Source organism: Halichoeres trimaculatus, unplaced genomic scaffold (assembly GCF_033239565.1).
Source record: "Halichoeres trimaculatus isolate MK-OKI-2021-1 unplaced genomic scaffold, fHalTri1.1 fHalTri1_scaffold_2, whole genome shotgun sequence".
NCBI classification, from domain to species: domain Eukaryota; kingdom Metazoa; phylum Chordata; class Actinopteri; order Labriformes; family Labridae; genus Halichoeres; species Halichoeres trimaculatus.
Genome location: NW_027437180.1, coordinates 16,887,794 through 16,905,000, shown reverse-complemented (window position 1 = coordinate 16,905,000; position 17,207 = coordinate 16,887,794). Strand labels below are relative to the sequence as shown.

Genomic DNA, 17,207 nt, shown 5'->3' with positions numbered 1-17,207 from the left:
ATGTGATATTCTGTGCGTTACAAACGGGCATGCTGGGTAAACCTACTTATAGGCTGGGATCATGTAAGGTCCGCTGTAAATGTTAAACCCTCCATCCTCTGTTGTTCACGGCAAAAATGAATCATGAACTCATGAGCAAGGTGTTTCTGCGGGTTGTGGATCCCACAACAAACCCTCCTTTCCTTTGTATCATCCACTCTGAGGAGGATTTTCATAGCTGTAGAAGCTCTCTATGTGGGTTTTTTAGTGGACAGGCAGGAAGAACCCACAAATTGATGTGCCTACTTAAGGCTCCATTTATAGAGTGCAGTGTGGGATGGGAAGGTATATGCCAACTTGCCAACTGGAAACCTCTGCTTGAATCTGGTCGTTGAGGTTGTGTGGGTTTCAGGCTGTGGTCCTCTGGCTATCACGAAAACAGCATGACACACACACACACACACACACACACACACACACACACACACAGGAAAGGAAAAAAAAGAGTGGGCAAGCCTGAGAGTTTCTATCTAACAGATTTCTGTATATTATGCAATTGTCACACAGTAATCAGTCAATTCCTGACTCACTGACTCAACATCCTCCCACCTTGTCCTTCACAGTGTGACCACCACACACACACACACACAAACACAAACACACACACACACACACACACACACACACACACACACTAAGCCATTTCAGTCTAAGAAATAAAGCTGAATTTGTATCAAAATATTTTATTGAAAAAAATAACACATATAGACACTTATCATTGAAACACACTAAAAGTCAGTTCTTGGTTCATTTTGGATTTCATTCTCCCTCACGTTGCCTCATCTCTCTATGTCTTTCACTGAATTTGGCATTTTTGCAGTCCTTTGTTTGGTTTCCTCGCCGTATGTGGTCCTATCACCTGCCGGAGATCCGTGCTGAAACTCGGCCGCCTGGCCAGTGGGTACAAGGCGCCACATGCACCTTCGCTTTCCAGGTTTCGGTTCCCCCATACCCCCTGTGCACGGCCCGTGCGCATTGCCTGATACGACCGGAGGGAGACTTTACGGTGCTGTGACGGGCCAGTTTCAGTCGGGAGTCCCCCTCTCTTTGCCAGAGTCTCGAAGACTTTCTCGAGGTTTGTGCTTTCCTTTGCAGATGTTTCAAAGTAAGCACAGTCATCACCGAAGGCTTGGAGCACCTCTGCCTTAGATATTTCTCTCTCCGACTCCAACAGATCCACTTTGTTAGCGCAGATCACCAGGGGAACCCGCGCCTGAGCGCACGGCTCTGATGCAGAAGATTTGGATAGTTTAGATTTAGCAGCCAGAATCTCCGTCTGCAGCGCGCACACCTCGTCAAAGGAGCTCCGGTCATCCACACTGAATACTAGAAGAAAAATGTCACCTGCAAAATATAAGACAGGAGAGGAAATTGATTTATTTTCTTGAAGTTGTTCAAGTATTGTCCAAATATTCCCTAACAAATCGACATTTTACGCACGCACAAATGATCTAAAGTGGATCTCTTCCTTAGGGCATATGAAGACAATCATCCATTTACTCACGAGTTTTACGCACCAGTGAGGATGGACAGCCGCCGTTTGGCTGGGAAACCCCTCTCCCTAGACGCATCTAGGATGTCGATTTGGTAGGTTTCCCCCCGGATACGAAAGAGTTTCCTGAGGAAATCCTCAGAGGTGGGATTATAGTCCTCAACAAATCCGTCCCTAAGGTATCTTCTCAGAATAGAGGTCTTTCCCACTCGTGGCGCACCGAGAACCACGATGCGCTTACAGTTCTGCGGCTTGGTGGAGTTCAGAGAGTCTTCTTGATGCTCTTGGCCAATCTGACGCTGGCGGGCTTGACCGTGAAGAACCAGTGCGGCTAGCTGATCCAGAGGAGATCTCTTAAGTGGGTGGCTGCTGTTAGGACAGGACAACTGCATCATGGTTGATTCTGAACGCGTCCTCTTCTCCTGTTTCCACTGGGACGTGGCCACTTTAATTATTCCCAAACCTGCTTTTATCCCCGATGAACTTAAGCGCTGGGACGCATTTTTGTAAGCCAGTAGGACTGAAGAGGATCCATCACACTGTTGTGGTACAGGGATGGAGGTGGTCTGTGCGCCGACGGAGATGCTGCTCCTCTCCATAGCTTTGAAGTGGTTTTGCGCTCGGTGATCGCGCAGCAAAGCGGTTCGAGTATGTTTTCGGATGCTGACAAGACTTGCCTTTGCCTTTGGCGCAGTGGCTGTCAGTTGTCTTTATATAGACCATCCAACACCCCGTGCTTATCCGCGTCATGCTGATTGACACCAGGCTGTTGTGTTCTTTAGGGGAAAAAAAAGAAAAGAAAAGAAAAAAACAGTTTTGAGGGGGGGAAAAAGTGCTTATTGAAGGCTTTTTAGATAAGCACGGACTATTATTCGGTATTTACATACACATTTTTTTCCCCTTTTTTGTCTTTTTAGGAACACATAATAACAATAATAATAATAATAATAATAATAATAATAATAATAATAATAATAATAATAATAATAAGAAGAAGAAGAAGAAGAAGAAAAAGAATAGATAATGATGATGATGATGATGATGATAAAGGATATTATTATTATTATTATTATTATTATTATTATTATTATTGTTATTTTTATTTTATTTTTTTATTTATTATTATTATTATTAGCCTATTTTTATTTATTGTAGCCTAACAGAAGAAGTAGAAGTAAAGGTTTACCTCGCTCGTAAACTTTTGCTTTAAACATTTTACTTTATCTTTTCACCTGCCATAAAAAACAAAAGATAAAAAAAAGTCAGTGCATTAACATCCCTTTTTTTGCAAACTGTCTCGAGTTTACAGCTTCGGCTGTGCCTGATTATTATCATCTTGCTTTATTAAACTTAATTTCACATGTCAGTTTTTCCTCTTCATTTGGGAGTAGGGTATTAATTATTCCATTCCCTTCATGGAGAGTAATTTTAATGTCTTTCAAACAAACTTTAAGAGAGGGGAAAGGAATAGGCCTATTAGACGCCTCTGTTGTCATGGCTACGAAACACACATGTAGCTGAGCGCTAGCTTGTTAGCATTGGTTAGTGTCACTACCTTAGCATTGAGCAACACGTTGTTTACCTGACGTTAAACCACACAAACGGCAGTGGAGACTTCAAATCCACCCAGGTGAGCTACAACCAAACATAACTTAACCTACTCCGCCTGTATTTTCTCCTCCTCCCTCCTTATTGAAACTTTTTGACCTTTCGCCATCTCTTTCTGAAGGAAACGACACCATTGACACCTCATCTGCCTTTGAAGAAGCTAAGTCAGTTACTCCATGCACCTTTGAGCAGGGTTGTATGAGATTATTTCGCATTTGAAAACAGTCTGACTGGAGAAGTAAAGTATTTGGCTCGTTATGGTGACGAACCGAGCGTGTTTAGCATAGTGATGTTGCGAACTAGCTACTTGAGCTTACCATTGTACATCTCGGGTATCATTTAGAGCACTATAAATTGGTTTAATATCCATGAAAAGTGTTGCATACAGGCTACAAGAAGCTAATATTAAGGTTAACGCTCTTAATTTGCTGAGCTACCATCCATATTGAGCTGTATGAGAGTAAAAAAAAACAGTGGAAATTACACAGAGGGATACAAATTTTACAAAATAAATGGTATTGAAAAACAGCCTTTTATCAGATGTAGCTAAATTATTATATTAGTGTTTGAAAGAGTCTTTTAATTAGGAAGGAAGAATACAAGCATTGGAGAGTGGGTCATCACCTTTGAAAGTTTAACAGCAGAAACTGTCTTAACACACTTAAGCAACCTGTTCCCAAGGAGCCAAGGACAACTCATGCAGCTGAGAGAATGGGGAAAAACAGAGGAACATAGTGAAGTAAAGCATAAAGCAGAAAATCCTATGAAGAAGAACTGTTATTATGCAACATGGGTCCCGTTTGAAGAACTGTTGGATACTAATTCACAAACTTGTATAACCATATTGTGTTTCTGGGTTGTCTCTGTTTCACTTTGTGCCTCTAAAATAACCAGACACTTTTTACCAACGTACTTACCAGATTCATGTACAAAGCAAACTGTGTTGTTCCTTCTTCTTCCCTCCTCCAACAAAAACCAACATCTGGAGGTACGTCTGAAGAGAAGTTCAGGGCAGGGGCATTTTTTATATTTCTCCAAAAGCTGGGAACTTGCCCATGCTTTATTACCTGTTTGCCTCTTTCACCCCGATACTTCAGTTTTGTGGCAGCTGATGTATCACTGTATATACATTTTTGTTTGCAGCTTTATTTGCCTAAGCCCTGGATCATGCGCCTAAGATGCAGCCGTCCAGAAATGTTATTCGGGGGGCCTTCCACGTGAATCCGGACCATGACCCCCATCCTCTGGACTACACAGGTTCACGCTTTTATTATCATAGACATTAACATTCAGTCGAAAAGACTTTTGAATAATCTTCAGTTTTATAAAGGATGCTACGCCCCCTCAGCAAGGTTTACATGACCATAAATTACTTTTTTTTTGTTATGGAAAGAACGATTTTTTTGTTTGCATCTTCGGAGAGATGTGCTCCTTAAACTTTGGACTGAGTGGGTGGATTATGCAAGTCTCTGGGGACAGTTTTAGTAAAGATTACAAACAAATGACCCTGGGATATTATGTTATGTCAGTAAAACTAATTGACTTCTACATTGTTTATTCTCTGGGCTCTACTTGACAATTTTCATGACTTTTGAGTGCACATTGCATCTATTACAAAATGTTCCGTGAAATCTTTGCTCCCTTCGTTTACACAGTTGGTGGAACGAGTAGGAGCATCCCAGAGAGACACCACACCTGAGTCTCGTCCTTCAACCAAGGCTGTGAAAAGAGATCAAAGGATGGCTTCACGTTTTAGAAACATTCAGAGTAATGCTCTGCAGAACTGGAAAACACAAATGAGGCAGCGCAGACAGCAACAAAACTTCTTAGCAGGTAATTTGATTCAAGTAAGCAATAACTTGCATAACTGCATTTTTATAACAAATAAAAAAATACTAATGGGTTTTACTTTTGGGAGGCAAACTTAATCTTCATACTTGCATAATCTTTAATTGGGGTTCTCTTTTGAGGAACAAATTAAAGGCCCAGTTGTTTATTGAAGAGGATATTTTTCTCAAAGTATTCAATCTTTATCTTTTCTCTTTACCTATGGCTCTTCTCCTTTACCTGAAGACCTGCTTGACAGACCAGTGGAAAACTTGCTGATGAACCAAGCGAATCACTTCAGAGAAACTCAGGAGCAGAGAGAAGTTATAAACCAAGTCATGCCCCTCATCCACTCAGGATATGTACGATAAACACCTCCACCTGTCTGACTTGTATCACATCTTGCTGTAATTCCACTATATCAGGAATCTCTGTAACAGTAGAATCACTACCTCCAAAGTGTCTTTTTTGATGCAAAGTGTTTCTCTGTCTTAGGGTCATCATGTGGGCAGCGAGTTTTGGAGCCTGCCCCCACGCTACGGAGACGAGATGAGTGGCATAACAGCCACTCTGACTCAGACAGAGCAGGGCAGAAAGGCACCTCTTACGCATGTGGGACAACCAAGCAGCATACAGCAGGAATCAGGTTAACAAAGACACCTATCACAGGCTGCGTCTTTATTTGTTCCTTCAGCCTGGATCCTTAGATTGAGGATTTTCCTGAAACATTGTTGTTGTATACCTTCAAAAAAACCCAGTCAAGTTACACTGTCAGCTTTTCTCCTCAACATGTCTCCCAGGGCAAGACCAAAACATCTTTAACCAAGCAAAAGAAAGAAGGTTACAATTTTAAAAGCTGTTTCATGTTTTCAATAAATTCTACCTCCTCTAGGAATAATGGGTGGTGAAATTTTGCGTCCAGCATCTCGGACTTGGGACCAGAGTGCATACCTGCAACACCGGCACCAAGAGCTCAGAGAGGTTCTACAGGGTTTGGACCTCCAAAAGCCGGTAAAAAATTACACCATCACACTAACAAGTGCTTCATTTCATAGACACAAAAAATGGTACTTTGGGGCTCTGGTTTTGCTTAGGTAGTTCCTGTAATCCTCATCGCACTGGTAGCATGATCAAATCCCATTTCAATTTGCACTATTTGTGTATTCAGAGCGCACTCTGCTGCACATTTTCTTTTGCAGAGCGTCCATTTTTTTGCATAAGCAGCGGGTTTCGGATGATTATCATTCAGGCTGTTGTAAATCAAGTGCTTTTCTCATCCATTGTGCGTTTGCTTTTGCAAATGTCTTGGTAGAGCAGATAATAGCCGAAGACAATTGCAGTCACATTTTATCTCATGATTAGTTTAACGTACAAGTAACAAGAAAATAAAGTGCAGAAGCGCCCCCAGTAATGTATTTCTTTTAGGTAAAGCTATTGGGGACAACCAACTCTAACACCTATCTTCTAAAAAGTCACCTGTGGTAACTTTTCTGACCCCTCCTGCTTAAAACCCACAAAGTCTGAAGGATCGTGAGGCCCCGCTTTCACAGTTCGTATTCATACTGAGAATCAAAATCAAGTGAGCGTTTGCCCCTCTGCTCCACAGGATGTTTCTGTCCTCGCTGAGCTCACTTTAGGACACCTGGGTTATCGTTTGAAACAGAAACGTTCCATTTTACTTACCTTGTTGAGCATTTTTTTGATGCCTTACACATTTTATTTGAGTCAAGCTGCCCTAACTAAGAGCTGAGCTAACATGAAAGCTGGAGGTGGCCATAAGGGGACACTTGTTGTCAGATTTGTTTGTGGATATAGCTGCTAAAGTTGGATGTTTTAGACATGAGGTGCACCAGTGCCTGTTTCCATTGCAAGGCAATAAAAATGTGATGCAACAATGATAAGCACAAGCTATTACTGACCATGTTTATTCTGTTCTTTAATCAATGTACAAAAACATAATTTCACATGCATGGCACAGATCTAAAATGCGTGTGTTTTGTTTTAACACAAAATAACTTCATTATTGGTCGGCACATCCAAGCACACAGCCCACTGGATCTGCTCACACCCCCAGGACACTCTGTCCCTCTGAAGCTGTTGGCTGCTCACAGCCAGTGATCATTCTGCCTTTGGCACTGTGTTCTGGGTTTTCTGTTCAAGAGCTAACAGCAAAACATGGGTGAGGTCGACAGGCACATGTGCATGCTCAATCATGGCAGGCACATTTGTGGAAATGCGTAATCTCATAAATCAAATACTGTATGGTTTTAAAATAAATGGTTATTATCTGTAAAATATCCTCTCAGTTTGCACTTATTGTCTTTGCTGATGGTGTCCAGCAGGTACATAAGTTGTGTTTTCCTTCAAAATAATCTTTTCCAGCTTAAAATAACAGTCAACATACATGAGAGACACTATGAATCTTCAATGTGTAAAATATAAACAAAATTCTTGTAATCACTTTATCTCACTGTCAGCTCAGTCTCAGTGTGTTAAGTATCAAAAATGAATGAAAAGAAATACTCTTCTTGTGTTGGTCTAGTTTGCGCATGTAGTTTACAAAAAAAAAGGTCATTATACCTTTCAGTCTGTTTCATAACCAGCTTAGTCTCCCATAGAATCTTTAATGAAGCTCTGCAGCCAGTCCATAAACACTCATATCTGTTCACATCACAGAGATAAGGCACAGTTATGAAATCTAGAGCGTGTCTAGTCATAGAGGTGGATCTATGGAGTAACAGAGCCCTAACGACAAGGGCTGAAACTGTTTACTGCTCTGCATGAGGATGACTCTATCAGCAGGGGCATGAGGTGATGGGGTAAACACTTGGACAAATGTGCACTTCTCTGCACAGCCAGTTCCTATTTAATCCAATTAAGTCAATAAGTAACAGGTGCTCATTATGGGAAGTTTTATTCTAATCACAGTTTTTCTGCTCTCACTCTCTGTCCCTTTCTTTCTTCTCATTCTCCTTTTTTCAACAAAAACAATGACACACACACACTAACACTCACAGGCTCGTTCACATCTGTCTGTGACATAAGGTAAAATGACAGCCATGTGCTCTGTGGAGCTGATGGTTAATGTGATGCTGAGATGATTTGCGGTCTGCAGTACATTCTGACATGCAGTCAGAGACAGATTGTCCTGTCAGCAGCTGACTGGTCCATGGCTTCATGACATATTGTGCAAGGGAGAAAAGAGATGAAGGGTTGAGTACTAGAGGAGAGAAAAGTAAAAAGGGAATGGAAAGTAACAAAAAATGAAAAGAAAAAGCAACAGCTGAAATCCCATTGTTTGATGTGTTTTCGTTTCATTTTTCAGGCTTTATTTCCACATCATGCAAAATATTCTTACAGCAGGGAATACAGAAAGATAGGTAACATACATACAGGATTCCTGCTGAGTATTTGTTTCACTGCTAATTTTTTTTTAACTCTAAACAGTAACAGAGGAACTGTTTCAATCTTTTTGCAGTCTTAATGCAAAGCTTGGCAAAGCAGGCTGATTTATGTAGCACGCTTTGGCAAGAAGCCAGTCCAAAGTGCTTCACACAAGGCATTAAAAAATCAGATTAAGGTCAGAAGAAAGACACTGAAAGAAGACATATATTTATAAACCAAAGAACACATGGAAAATTAATTCAAACAAACCAATAAAAGTCAAAGCACAAAAATATAAAAACAACAAAAACACAAAGCTAAAGTATGATGCATAAAACATGCAGTGTAATTTTTCACAATTAGAGTAGATATCAAAATAATGTCTGAAATAATCGATGACAGAGAACCTGTCAACTTTAACCTTAATTTAAGCACACTGAAACTTCCAGCAGACATGAAATGTTCTGGGAGTTTGTTTCAGATATTTAGAACATAAAAGTTGTGGCAGGATATCTGGGAGAAGAGACATGTTTATAATCTGGAAAATCTAACCCCTGACTTGTGAGACACACTCAAAAACCCCCCCCCAAAAAAACAAGTTTTCAGAGTATGAAGACAGCTGGTGGAGAATTTGGGTGAAATAATTTCATTTAGGTTTTGATATCAATCAGATAGAGGCCTAGCTCACTCCAGTATGAGTGTTACCTCCAGCAGGAGAAGGAAAGGGAAAGGGAACCTTTTTAAATTGGAGGACAATATGGAAAAAAGAAAAGTGTTCCAAAATGTCGAATTATTGCTTTCAACAAGACTTACATCACTGAAAACATAACACATTCAGCTGTACTGAGCCAGGTTTAGAAGGTATTCCTCCCTTGGCCAACCTCTCAGACGGTGGTGTTGTCCTCTGACCAAGAAGGCACTGAAATCGTTTAGTGTGAGGATGTTTATGGACGTTGTAGTCGCACCAAGATGATATTTAATTTGGCCGTCAACAACTGGACGGTGTGTACTGCAACACCTTGTCCTTTCACATCAAAGATGTCATTGCATAACAAACACTGCTCTCTCTGGTTGTATCATCTGTACATGAGTGGTCATAACACGCTACCAAAGCTGGGCTGAAAGACTGCGGGTGAAGCTTTCTGTAACAGTTAACAGCCTGTTGAGTGGATGTACAAGGATAACCTCTTTTCTTCTTTTACCCCCTCCACTGTCTTCCTCTCTGCTTACAGGACATCAGCAGACTGGAGGTGGTTGGCTCTTGCAAGCCATTCACTCATGTCACAGTGTGCCAGAGCCCCTCAGTCAAAAAGGAAGAACAAGAAAAGGAACAAAAGAAGATAAAAGGGAACCTGTAATGGAAACATCCTTACTCTGCTTTACTTCTTTATCTGATATTTGCCAAAATGGGACCTTTAAAGTTGTTTTTGCACTTATTAAGTCTATGCAAGCAAATAATTTCAGAAAATGTTTTATTTTGACATTGGAACTCAAAGCTGCCAAACATGTCATTCAATCTGTGCTTCTAGCTTTAAAAAACAAATTTAGTTATTCTTTAACATAGTGTGTCATGGCTAGTTCATTGTTTCTGGGGGAGTCTGAGAGGGCACAGTCTGACTCATGTTCTGGTTGTGTCTATTTGAAATGTAACCTTTGAGTAGGAACACAGCTAATGAAACAAAATGACTCATTCACTCATTGTTCACCTGATGGACGAGGTAAATGCTGCTGTCTCATCCACAGTGATCCACTGGCTCAGTATGATGGTGTTCACTCTGAAGCCCTCCTTGTTCCAGCTTTGAAGTTCTGTGGTCAACTAGCAAGATGGACCGGAAACTCTGAGGACAGCCAGGTACAGAAGTAACAGTGCAGCTCTTATAAATATAAACAAAGCATGTAAACACCAGAATTTTGATCATTGTTGTAAAGCTGCTGTAATACTAAAATTTCCACCATAGGGGATCAATAAAGAATATTCAATTCTATTCTTTAAGAAACATACATTGTTTTAAGAACTCCCTCATTCCCTGTCAGTCTGAACTTCAAACTCCCATCACCTGTGGTCTTGATAAAATTATTGCAACATTCAGCCAGAAAACATTTTCCTCACAACTGCCAAGTGATTTGCACTCCAAAATGTTTTCCCAATTTACAAAATGTCAAAACAAACTCTTTAACCTAATCAATATTTTCTAATCTGTAGCTCAAGTTTAAGCTAAATAACAAAGATTTAAACGTGAAAAAAGTTTCATCTGTTAAAACTAGAAACAGAGACAAGCACACTGTGGATTAAAACTTACTAGGTGATACCAGTGTTAAATCCTTGTAAGGAGAATTATTGTATTTACATCATTTAAAACTTGAATCTGTTTGTTCTTTTGATATATTTCACTCTTCAGGCCCTGGCTTGCTGTTTGTTTGTTGTTTTTTTTTGTTTTTTTTTTTTCCAAATCTTATTGTTTACATTTTTCTTTAATTTTCTTTTATTTAATTTTATTTAATTTTATTGTTTTCTATTATTCCAATTTCATTTTATTGTATATGCCTGTGACAAATTGAATATTCCATTTGATAAATTGTTATTTGTCTAACTTGTTGCTCAGGGAGAAGTGGGCATCAATGCCACCATATTGTTTGAGGCCCTGAGCGGAGAAATAGCCTCCTCCAACCTGGAGCTGCACAACGAGGGCAGCGTAGCCATCTTCTACAGCTGGGAGAAGCTTTGCGTGCCAAACAGCTTCCCCACCCTGCAACAAACAAACCGTCCACACTTTTACTTTAACTCCTCATCTGGTACACACTAACATCACACACCTGCTGCTCTGCTCTTACGTCACACGCTGTTTATTCCTCTTTCAGCACATCTTTCTGGTTCTTTCAACCAGAATTCAACCCGTCCTTCTGGCCTGCCCCCTCTCTGTCCCAGGTGTGATTCTACCAGGTGATACCAAGGGGGTGGAGTGTTTTTTCAAGTCAGTCAGGCCAGGCATCAAAACTGAAGTGTGGCAACTCAACACCCACCCTGTGTTGTTAGGAGGAGCCTCCATGCAGGTCACTCTGAGAGGAGTCTCCCTTTACCAGGACAAAACTGCAGACCAGAGGCTTTTCATTGAGGTGGTTTAAAATCCCAAAAAGTGTGAAACGGGACAGAATAACTGTCCAAGAAAACTGAAGCAGTAACATTCAGAGATACAGTCTTATACATCTTAATGTAGGGTACCTTCTTTTGACCAGGTGTCTTGTGTCTTTTGTCTTCTTAGAACAAGCTGGAGAGGATAGTGACAGTGAAGCTGTGTCAGTCCATTGTAAATGAGATACTGCAGGGAGTCTACACCCCAGAGAGACCCAGCTCACCTGCAGACCTCTATGTCACTGAGGAGCAGAAGTTTCTGAGCAAAAACCCCAAGGTAAACCACACAGGTTCAAGTTGTGTCATTGACATATCTCACATTAAACAGAAGATCAGAGAAAGGAGATATTTAAGTGCAAATACTGAGAGATGAAATGCATAATTTGAACTTTCTTTGTTGAGTAGTTTGAGAATGTAACTCTCCAAATTACAAGATAGCCATGCGTCACTGATGCGCTAGACATTTGTCTTTGCCACATGAAAAGACCACATAATAATTGTACAACAACTACCTCCAACTAAAGCCAAAACCCTTTGAGTTCAAGAAACTAGGCTGGCTGTAGCTCACAAATAAAGCCTCCTCCATATTATAAAGGGGGCACAGATCACACTTTGGGATCAAAGTACACATCCAGTAATTTCATGCCACACAGTTCTAATTGAGCTGATAAATGTCCATAATGTGTTTTTTATGATTCCGTTTTTTATTTTATAAGAGATTTTATGATGAAAAAAGGGGTTAAACACTATGATTGACAGTTCTGCTGAACAATTTCAGCTCTGACAGGACTTTATGCATCAAAGTCAAAGAGCAATGGCAAAATCAAACAAAATAAGTGTAAACATACAAGTCATTCAGCTGCTTTAAACCAACTCAAGAAGTAGTTTTACTGTCCACTGTCATTATCAATGCTCCAAGAGCTGTCACCTTCTGTGCAGACTGGGGCGCAAAATGTTGTTAGCATTCATCATGGAAGGTATTTTGGCAATTTTTTGTACAGGGGGAGGCGTCAGAGATGCATCATCCAACTCTGTTTACAGTCTGTGGTCTAGCAACGTAATGGAGTTTGAGATGACTTCTTAAAGTTCCCATTTACTGCTCACTCTTCTTGACTTTGGTTACCTGGATTGTAATTTGGAAAGTCCACATTTAACCTCCAACGTTTTGCTGTCTCAAGTCTTAGAAGTAACTAGAGATTTAACTTTTAATGTATTGATCCAATAATTCAAAAGAATGTAGGCTAATATCTGTGAGCATATGCTTTATTTTTTTATTTATTTTTATGCATATGCTTATAACTGGAAAGACTGCAATTAAATAATCAGGACAAATTTGTGTAACAAAGACATGTTTTTCATCAAACAGTGAGTGATAATAAACCCCTTGGCCTATAACACAGTATTCTCGCCTTGTTTAACCTCAGAGACAGGAGGGAGTATAGCCACATGATCTGTGTTCAGCCATTAGAGGAGGACAATAACATCCTGTAGACGGGCAGTTATTCCTATTCACAGGAGTTCACGTGAGTTTGTGGTCACGTTTGTACTTCTCAGTAATCACTGCTTCATTCATGGCTTCAGCTGCAATTTCTCGACGAAACACTGGAGGACCTGAAGAAACTGTGGCATGAAGTGAATCAAGGACACACATGGGATCTTTCTGTTGACACGCTCCGTCAGGTAAAGATATTATGTGTAGTTATAGTGAGTAGTAGCACTCAAAGGAAAACAGGTTTAGCTGTTTTACTTTTGCAGGGTGATGCATACAGCAGGCTGTTGGTGACAAAATATTATCCATTCACCAGTTCCTCTATTGTAGGCAGTGCTGGCTCAACCCGATCAGGATTCTCAGGAAAAGAATCTGGCCCACCTCAACTCGTTGTTTCTGCAGCTTTCTGAACCACCTGTTCAGAAACACAAACGTCTAACAGCAGCTGCTGCAGGGTGAGACACAAACACGTATGAGTCATTCAGCATCTCCATCGCAGCATCTTGAATCTGTTGAACACACCCACACCTCACACCTGTAGTGTAGAGCTTCAATAGCCAATAATGTGGTGTGCGCTGCCACCTGCAGGCGGCAGCTGTGGAGGAAACTGCTGGACACTATGGATGATGAAGCCAGGTGGCTCAGGAACACGCTGGGTCTCACACAGAGAGGAACACCGAGCAGTAAACAGGAGGAGGCGCTCATCTCTGAAGCTGGTCACTCAGACTTTCCCTCAGACATTGATTGATGATTATACAAAGAATTCACGCCGTGACCTCTGTGTTCTTACATACTAGATGTGGCTGACAAAGATGAGATAAGTGAGAAAAAGGAGGGAGCAGCTGCTAGAGAGGAGAGAAGCGGGATGAAGTCCAGGCTTAAAGAAGACAACAAAGGAGAGTCCAAATCAGCAGGGGCTGACAAACAAGTAGAGGTGAGGGGAAAATGAGTGTTTGTGTAGATGACTCAGTGTTGTCAACACGGATGAAAGCTGTAAAGTTTTTACTCACCAAGTGGCTTCTGATTCAAGAGTGTTTTTATGAAGGGCATCATATTATGACAGAATAAGATGTAATTAAAACTGACTTCCAACTGATCCACTCATGAGTCAGTAACATCATATCCAAGCAGCTGTCAGTTCATCCTTTATTTATCAGCTGTACGACACATTTTATGAATTTCTGGCATCACATTATGATTTTTTTTATAAATTGCATAATTACACAACCCATGATCTCCACAATATGTCTGCAGAGATAAACTGTGTTTACTGCCATCACATAATCTGCACTTCAGAGAAAGTGTGGTTGTGCCAGCTGCACCTGAAACACAACTTCATCTCTGTGCGTTTTACAGTAACCTGCTTGGGGATGGTCCATTTAAGTGGCACCCAGTAAACCCCAAAAAATCAATGAATGAGAAAATGAACAGGAACCTAAATCAATCTGTTAACTCCAACGTATTACTGTGAAGCGCTAACTAACTCTTTGGTGAGTGTAATATTTAAGCGCTGCATCATTCAAATATTGACTGTGAAGGTTATGTCAGGATCAAAAAGCTGTAGATTGTTTGCGCCAATTGTGTGTTTGCATGTTTGTGTGTGTGTTCATTCAGATTTCCCGCTGAATGTGGTAAGCTCATACTCTAAATCCAGTGTTTTACCCTCGAAGAGGTCATAATAGTTGCTTAGCAATGGAATATAACAGAGACCATTATTTTCAGTGTGACTGGTCGGGTAAGATAACAGACAAATCCATCCATTTTCATGCAAATGATGTCACTTGTTGTGCTTCCATCCTCATTTAACCCTTTTTGTGTTTTGTGCATCATCCTGGTCAGAAAACTGACTTTTGGGATCTGAGAATCTCATCATCACAGAGCCTGAGGACCTAAGTGAGGACACAGTCAGTCTTATTTGCCTGCTAGCTCATGTGGATGTCACTCTGACTTTGGTATAAAAGTATATCTGTCCCAGAACCTGTTGGGTCTCCCTTCTAGTGGATCACACCTCCATTTTCAGCCAACAAAGGCCTAAAAGAAGACGTGACTTTGTATTTCAATCTTATTAGCTTTCCAGCAACACAGTCTCGCCTGTATGATTATAATTTGCTGAGTGATATTTTTCCTCTGTGTGATGGTTGAGTCATAAGATGCAGCCTGTTACTCATAGGGTGTCATGGTAACAGAACACTGTGTGAAAATATGCACCTGCTCTCAAATAGTGTGCCCAAGGTGTTAGTAATTAGCACCTGGACCAGTCCTAGCCATCTGTGGTACACACACACACACACACACACACACACACACACACACACACACACACACACACACACACACACACACACACACAGCTATACATCAGCTCAAACAGTGACATAATTCAGTCTTGAAATCTGTGGAAGGCAGAACACATATAAAAGAAAGAAAGAAAGAAAACACTAATCGGGTATTGATGATTGTTTACACCCTCTACGCCCTCTGATGTGTTACACTTCATGTTTTAAGGTTGTCTGACTGTCTTGTCAGCAGGACAGCAAGAGGAGGGGGAAAAAAAGAGATGAGATGGGCAAACGCTCTAGGGGAAAACAGGAGAAGGTAGCACCCTCACTGACTAACACGCAGACAGAGAACGTCAGTCAACAAACCCCTGAAGCTGAGCAGCCCGATGAGCCAGAGGTGACTGAAATTTACACAAGGCTCCTGCACAGAAAGGTAAATCCAGACATTCTGAAGTGAAAAAAAAATATTTCATAGCACTCACTACTTACTCTACACACAGTGTTTAATAGACTTTGTAAAGATTTGCACCTCCCACTTATTGGAAAAATTTCTGAAGTGTACATATCTGTTCATTTTTTATGTAGCAGGCCGAGTTCTTTCCCAATGAACATGAACATAATTGTGTAGTTACATCATTTTAAAGTGGACAATAGCCACCGCAGATTGAAAAGTTGTTCCTATCTGTATGCCTGTATGTCTATGTTTGGACTGTTTCACGTGGAAATCTGCCTCTGCCATAATACTCACTACACATATCAAGCTGAATCTCATAAATACAGCATCTGAGCAGGCTGTCACAGCCCTTACTGACTACATACTCACAAGACCTGAAATAGAACATGCTACACCTACACACAAGTTCATGGCTCATTGTTGGTGGCCACTGAGATCTGTCTATAAATGCTTTCCTTACAAATCACTTCACCATATTGGAATCCAGGGCTCTTCCTGCCATCATAGTCAGAGTTGGTAGCCTATACCTGAGCATGCCCAGACTTCTTTCTCCCTTTATGATATATCTGGGCCTTCTTGTTTACACTACAAAGCCCATAAAATGCAGTATTGTGTTTTTTTGTTTTGTTTTGCTGTAGCTATAAAATGCGTTGAAGTTGTGTTAGAGTACGAACAGGGTTTTATCTGTATATCTTGGATACTACTTCAAGGAAACCAGAATCTGAATCTAGCATCTGCATTAGAAGTTTTCCAAGTTTTGAGATATCTTGTAAAGTTTGAAGATTCCACTTGAGAAATTTGTGGCCTTAAGAGAAAAAAGAAAAGAAAAGACATGCCTGGCCAACACTTAGTTCTTTGAAATGTTGATTGAACATGATTATATCCGGGACAGGTAGACTAGGTTTGATTCCAACCTCTGTCTCTTTTTCCACTGCCTCTTCCCAGTTTTCTCTCAGTCTGCTGTCATGTCATAAATAAAAAAATAAACTGATAAAAAGCCTGGGAAATAAATGAAAATGATAATCACAGTTGCTGCCCTGTCGCTCCTCAAATATGTAAATTAAATTCAGTTTCCTAAAAGTTACATTTGTTGAAAATGAGTTTTGGACACTCTGACTAGATTTGACCCTGTTTTTAACCAAATTTCAATGTTAAAATCCCAGTTTGTGCCCAAAGGGTGGTAAAACACATTTGAGTGGCAGTTTGTGAAATGTAAGTCTCTGTTTATTTAGAGCCTGACACATACAATGGATTTACCAAAATGATTTTTTTTTGCTTCCTGGGCCTTACTTTCTTATAATATCTTTTCGCTAATGTAAGCATGTCTTTACCTGACAGGTTTATGCTGGGATTGAAGACCTGGTGGACAGCCTATGTGACCTGATGGATGAGCTTCATCAGGGAGATGATCACTGATCGAGCTCACTATATAAACACAGCTTAGTGTAATAACTCTACATGGCATCAATAAACTCTCCACTTTGAACGTACAGTGGCTTTGTATA

At 40.5% G+C, this 17,207-nt stretch overlaps 2 protein-coding genes across 3 annotated transcripts; one reads left to right on the top strand and one right to left on the bottom strand.

Moving 5' to 3' along the window:
- Nucleotides 1–702: 702 nt before the first annotated feature.
- rasd2b (RASD family member 2b) lies at nt 703–2,233 on the bottom strand. The gene is made up of 2 exons (XM_074696848.1): nt 1,557–2,233; nt 703–1,383 (listed from the first exon to the last, which is right to left on the bottom strand). Exons 1-2 carry the CDS (start codon nt 2,128–2,130, stop codon nt 836–838), a joined length of 1,122 nt encoding a protein of 373 aa, XP_074552949.1. The 5' UTR covers nt 2,131–2,233; the 3' UTR covers nt 703–835.
- Nucleotides 2,234–4,798: 2,565 nt separating this feature from the next.
- Nucleotides 4,799–17,187, top strand: mycbpap (mycbp associated protein). 2 transcript variants are annotated; one of them, XM_074694313.1, is made up of 15 exons: nt 4,799–4,972; nt 5,213–5,328; nt 5,462–5,612; nt 5,859–5,977; nt 9,583–9,704; nt 10,094–10,202; nt 10,954–11,143; nt 11,277–11,464; nt 11,611–11,757; nt 13,062–13,160; nt 13,300–13,424; nt 13,558–13,685; nt 13,767–13,903; nt 15,499–15,681; nt 17,041–17,187. In XM_074694313.1, the coding sequence occupies exons 1-15, from the start codon at nt 4,879–4,881 to the stop codon at nt 17,116–17,118; spliced, it is 1,986 nt and encodes a 661-aa protein (XP_074550414.1). In that variant the 5' UTR covers nt 4,799–4,878; the 3' UTR covers nt 17,119–17,187. The 2 variants fall into 2 exon arrangements, with proteins under 2 accessions (XP_074550414.1, XP_074550404.1); XM_074694303.1 differs by having other exon boundaries at nt 15,496–15,681.
- Nucleotides 17,188–17,207: the final 20 nt, after the last annotated feature.

What these genes read in the sequence shown, in the direction of transcription:
- rasd2b (XM_074696848.1), bottom strand. Translation starts at nt 2,130, where the DNA reads ATGGAGAGGAGCAGCATCTCCGTCGGCGCACAGACCACCTCCATCCCT. An exon ending in GCGGCTGTCCATCCTCACTG is followed by an intron (nt 1,384 to 1,556) that starts GTGCGTAAAACT and finishes TATATTTTGCAG; the next exon opens with GTGACATTTTTCTTCTAGTA.
- mycbpap (XM_074694303.1), top strand. Translation starts at nt 4,879, where the DNA reads ATGGCTTCACGTTTTAGAAACATTCAGAGTAATGCTCTGCAGAACTGG. An exon ending in CCCTCATCCACTCAGGATAT is followed by an intron (nt 5,329 to 5,461) that starts GTACGATAAACA and finishes TCTCTGTCTTAG; the next exon opens with GGTCATCATGTGGGCAGCGA. An exon ending in GGCGCTCATCTCTGAAGCTG is followed by an intron (nt 13,686 to 13,766) that starts GTCACTCAGACT and finishes CTTACATACTAG; the next exon opens with ATGTGGCTGACAAAGATGAG.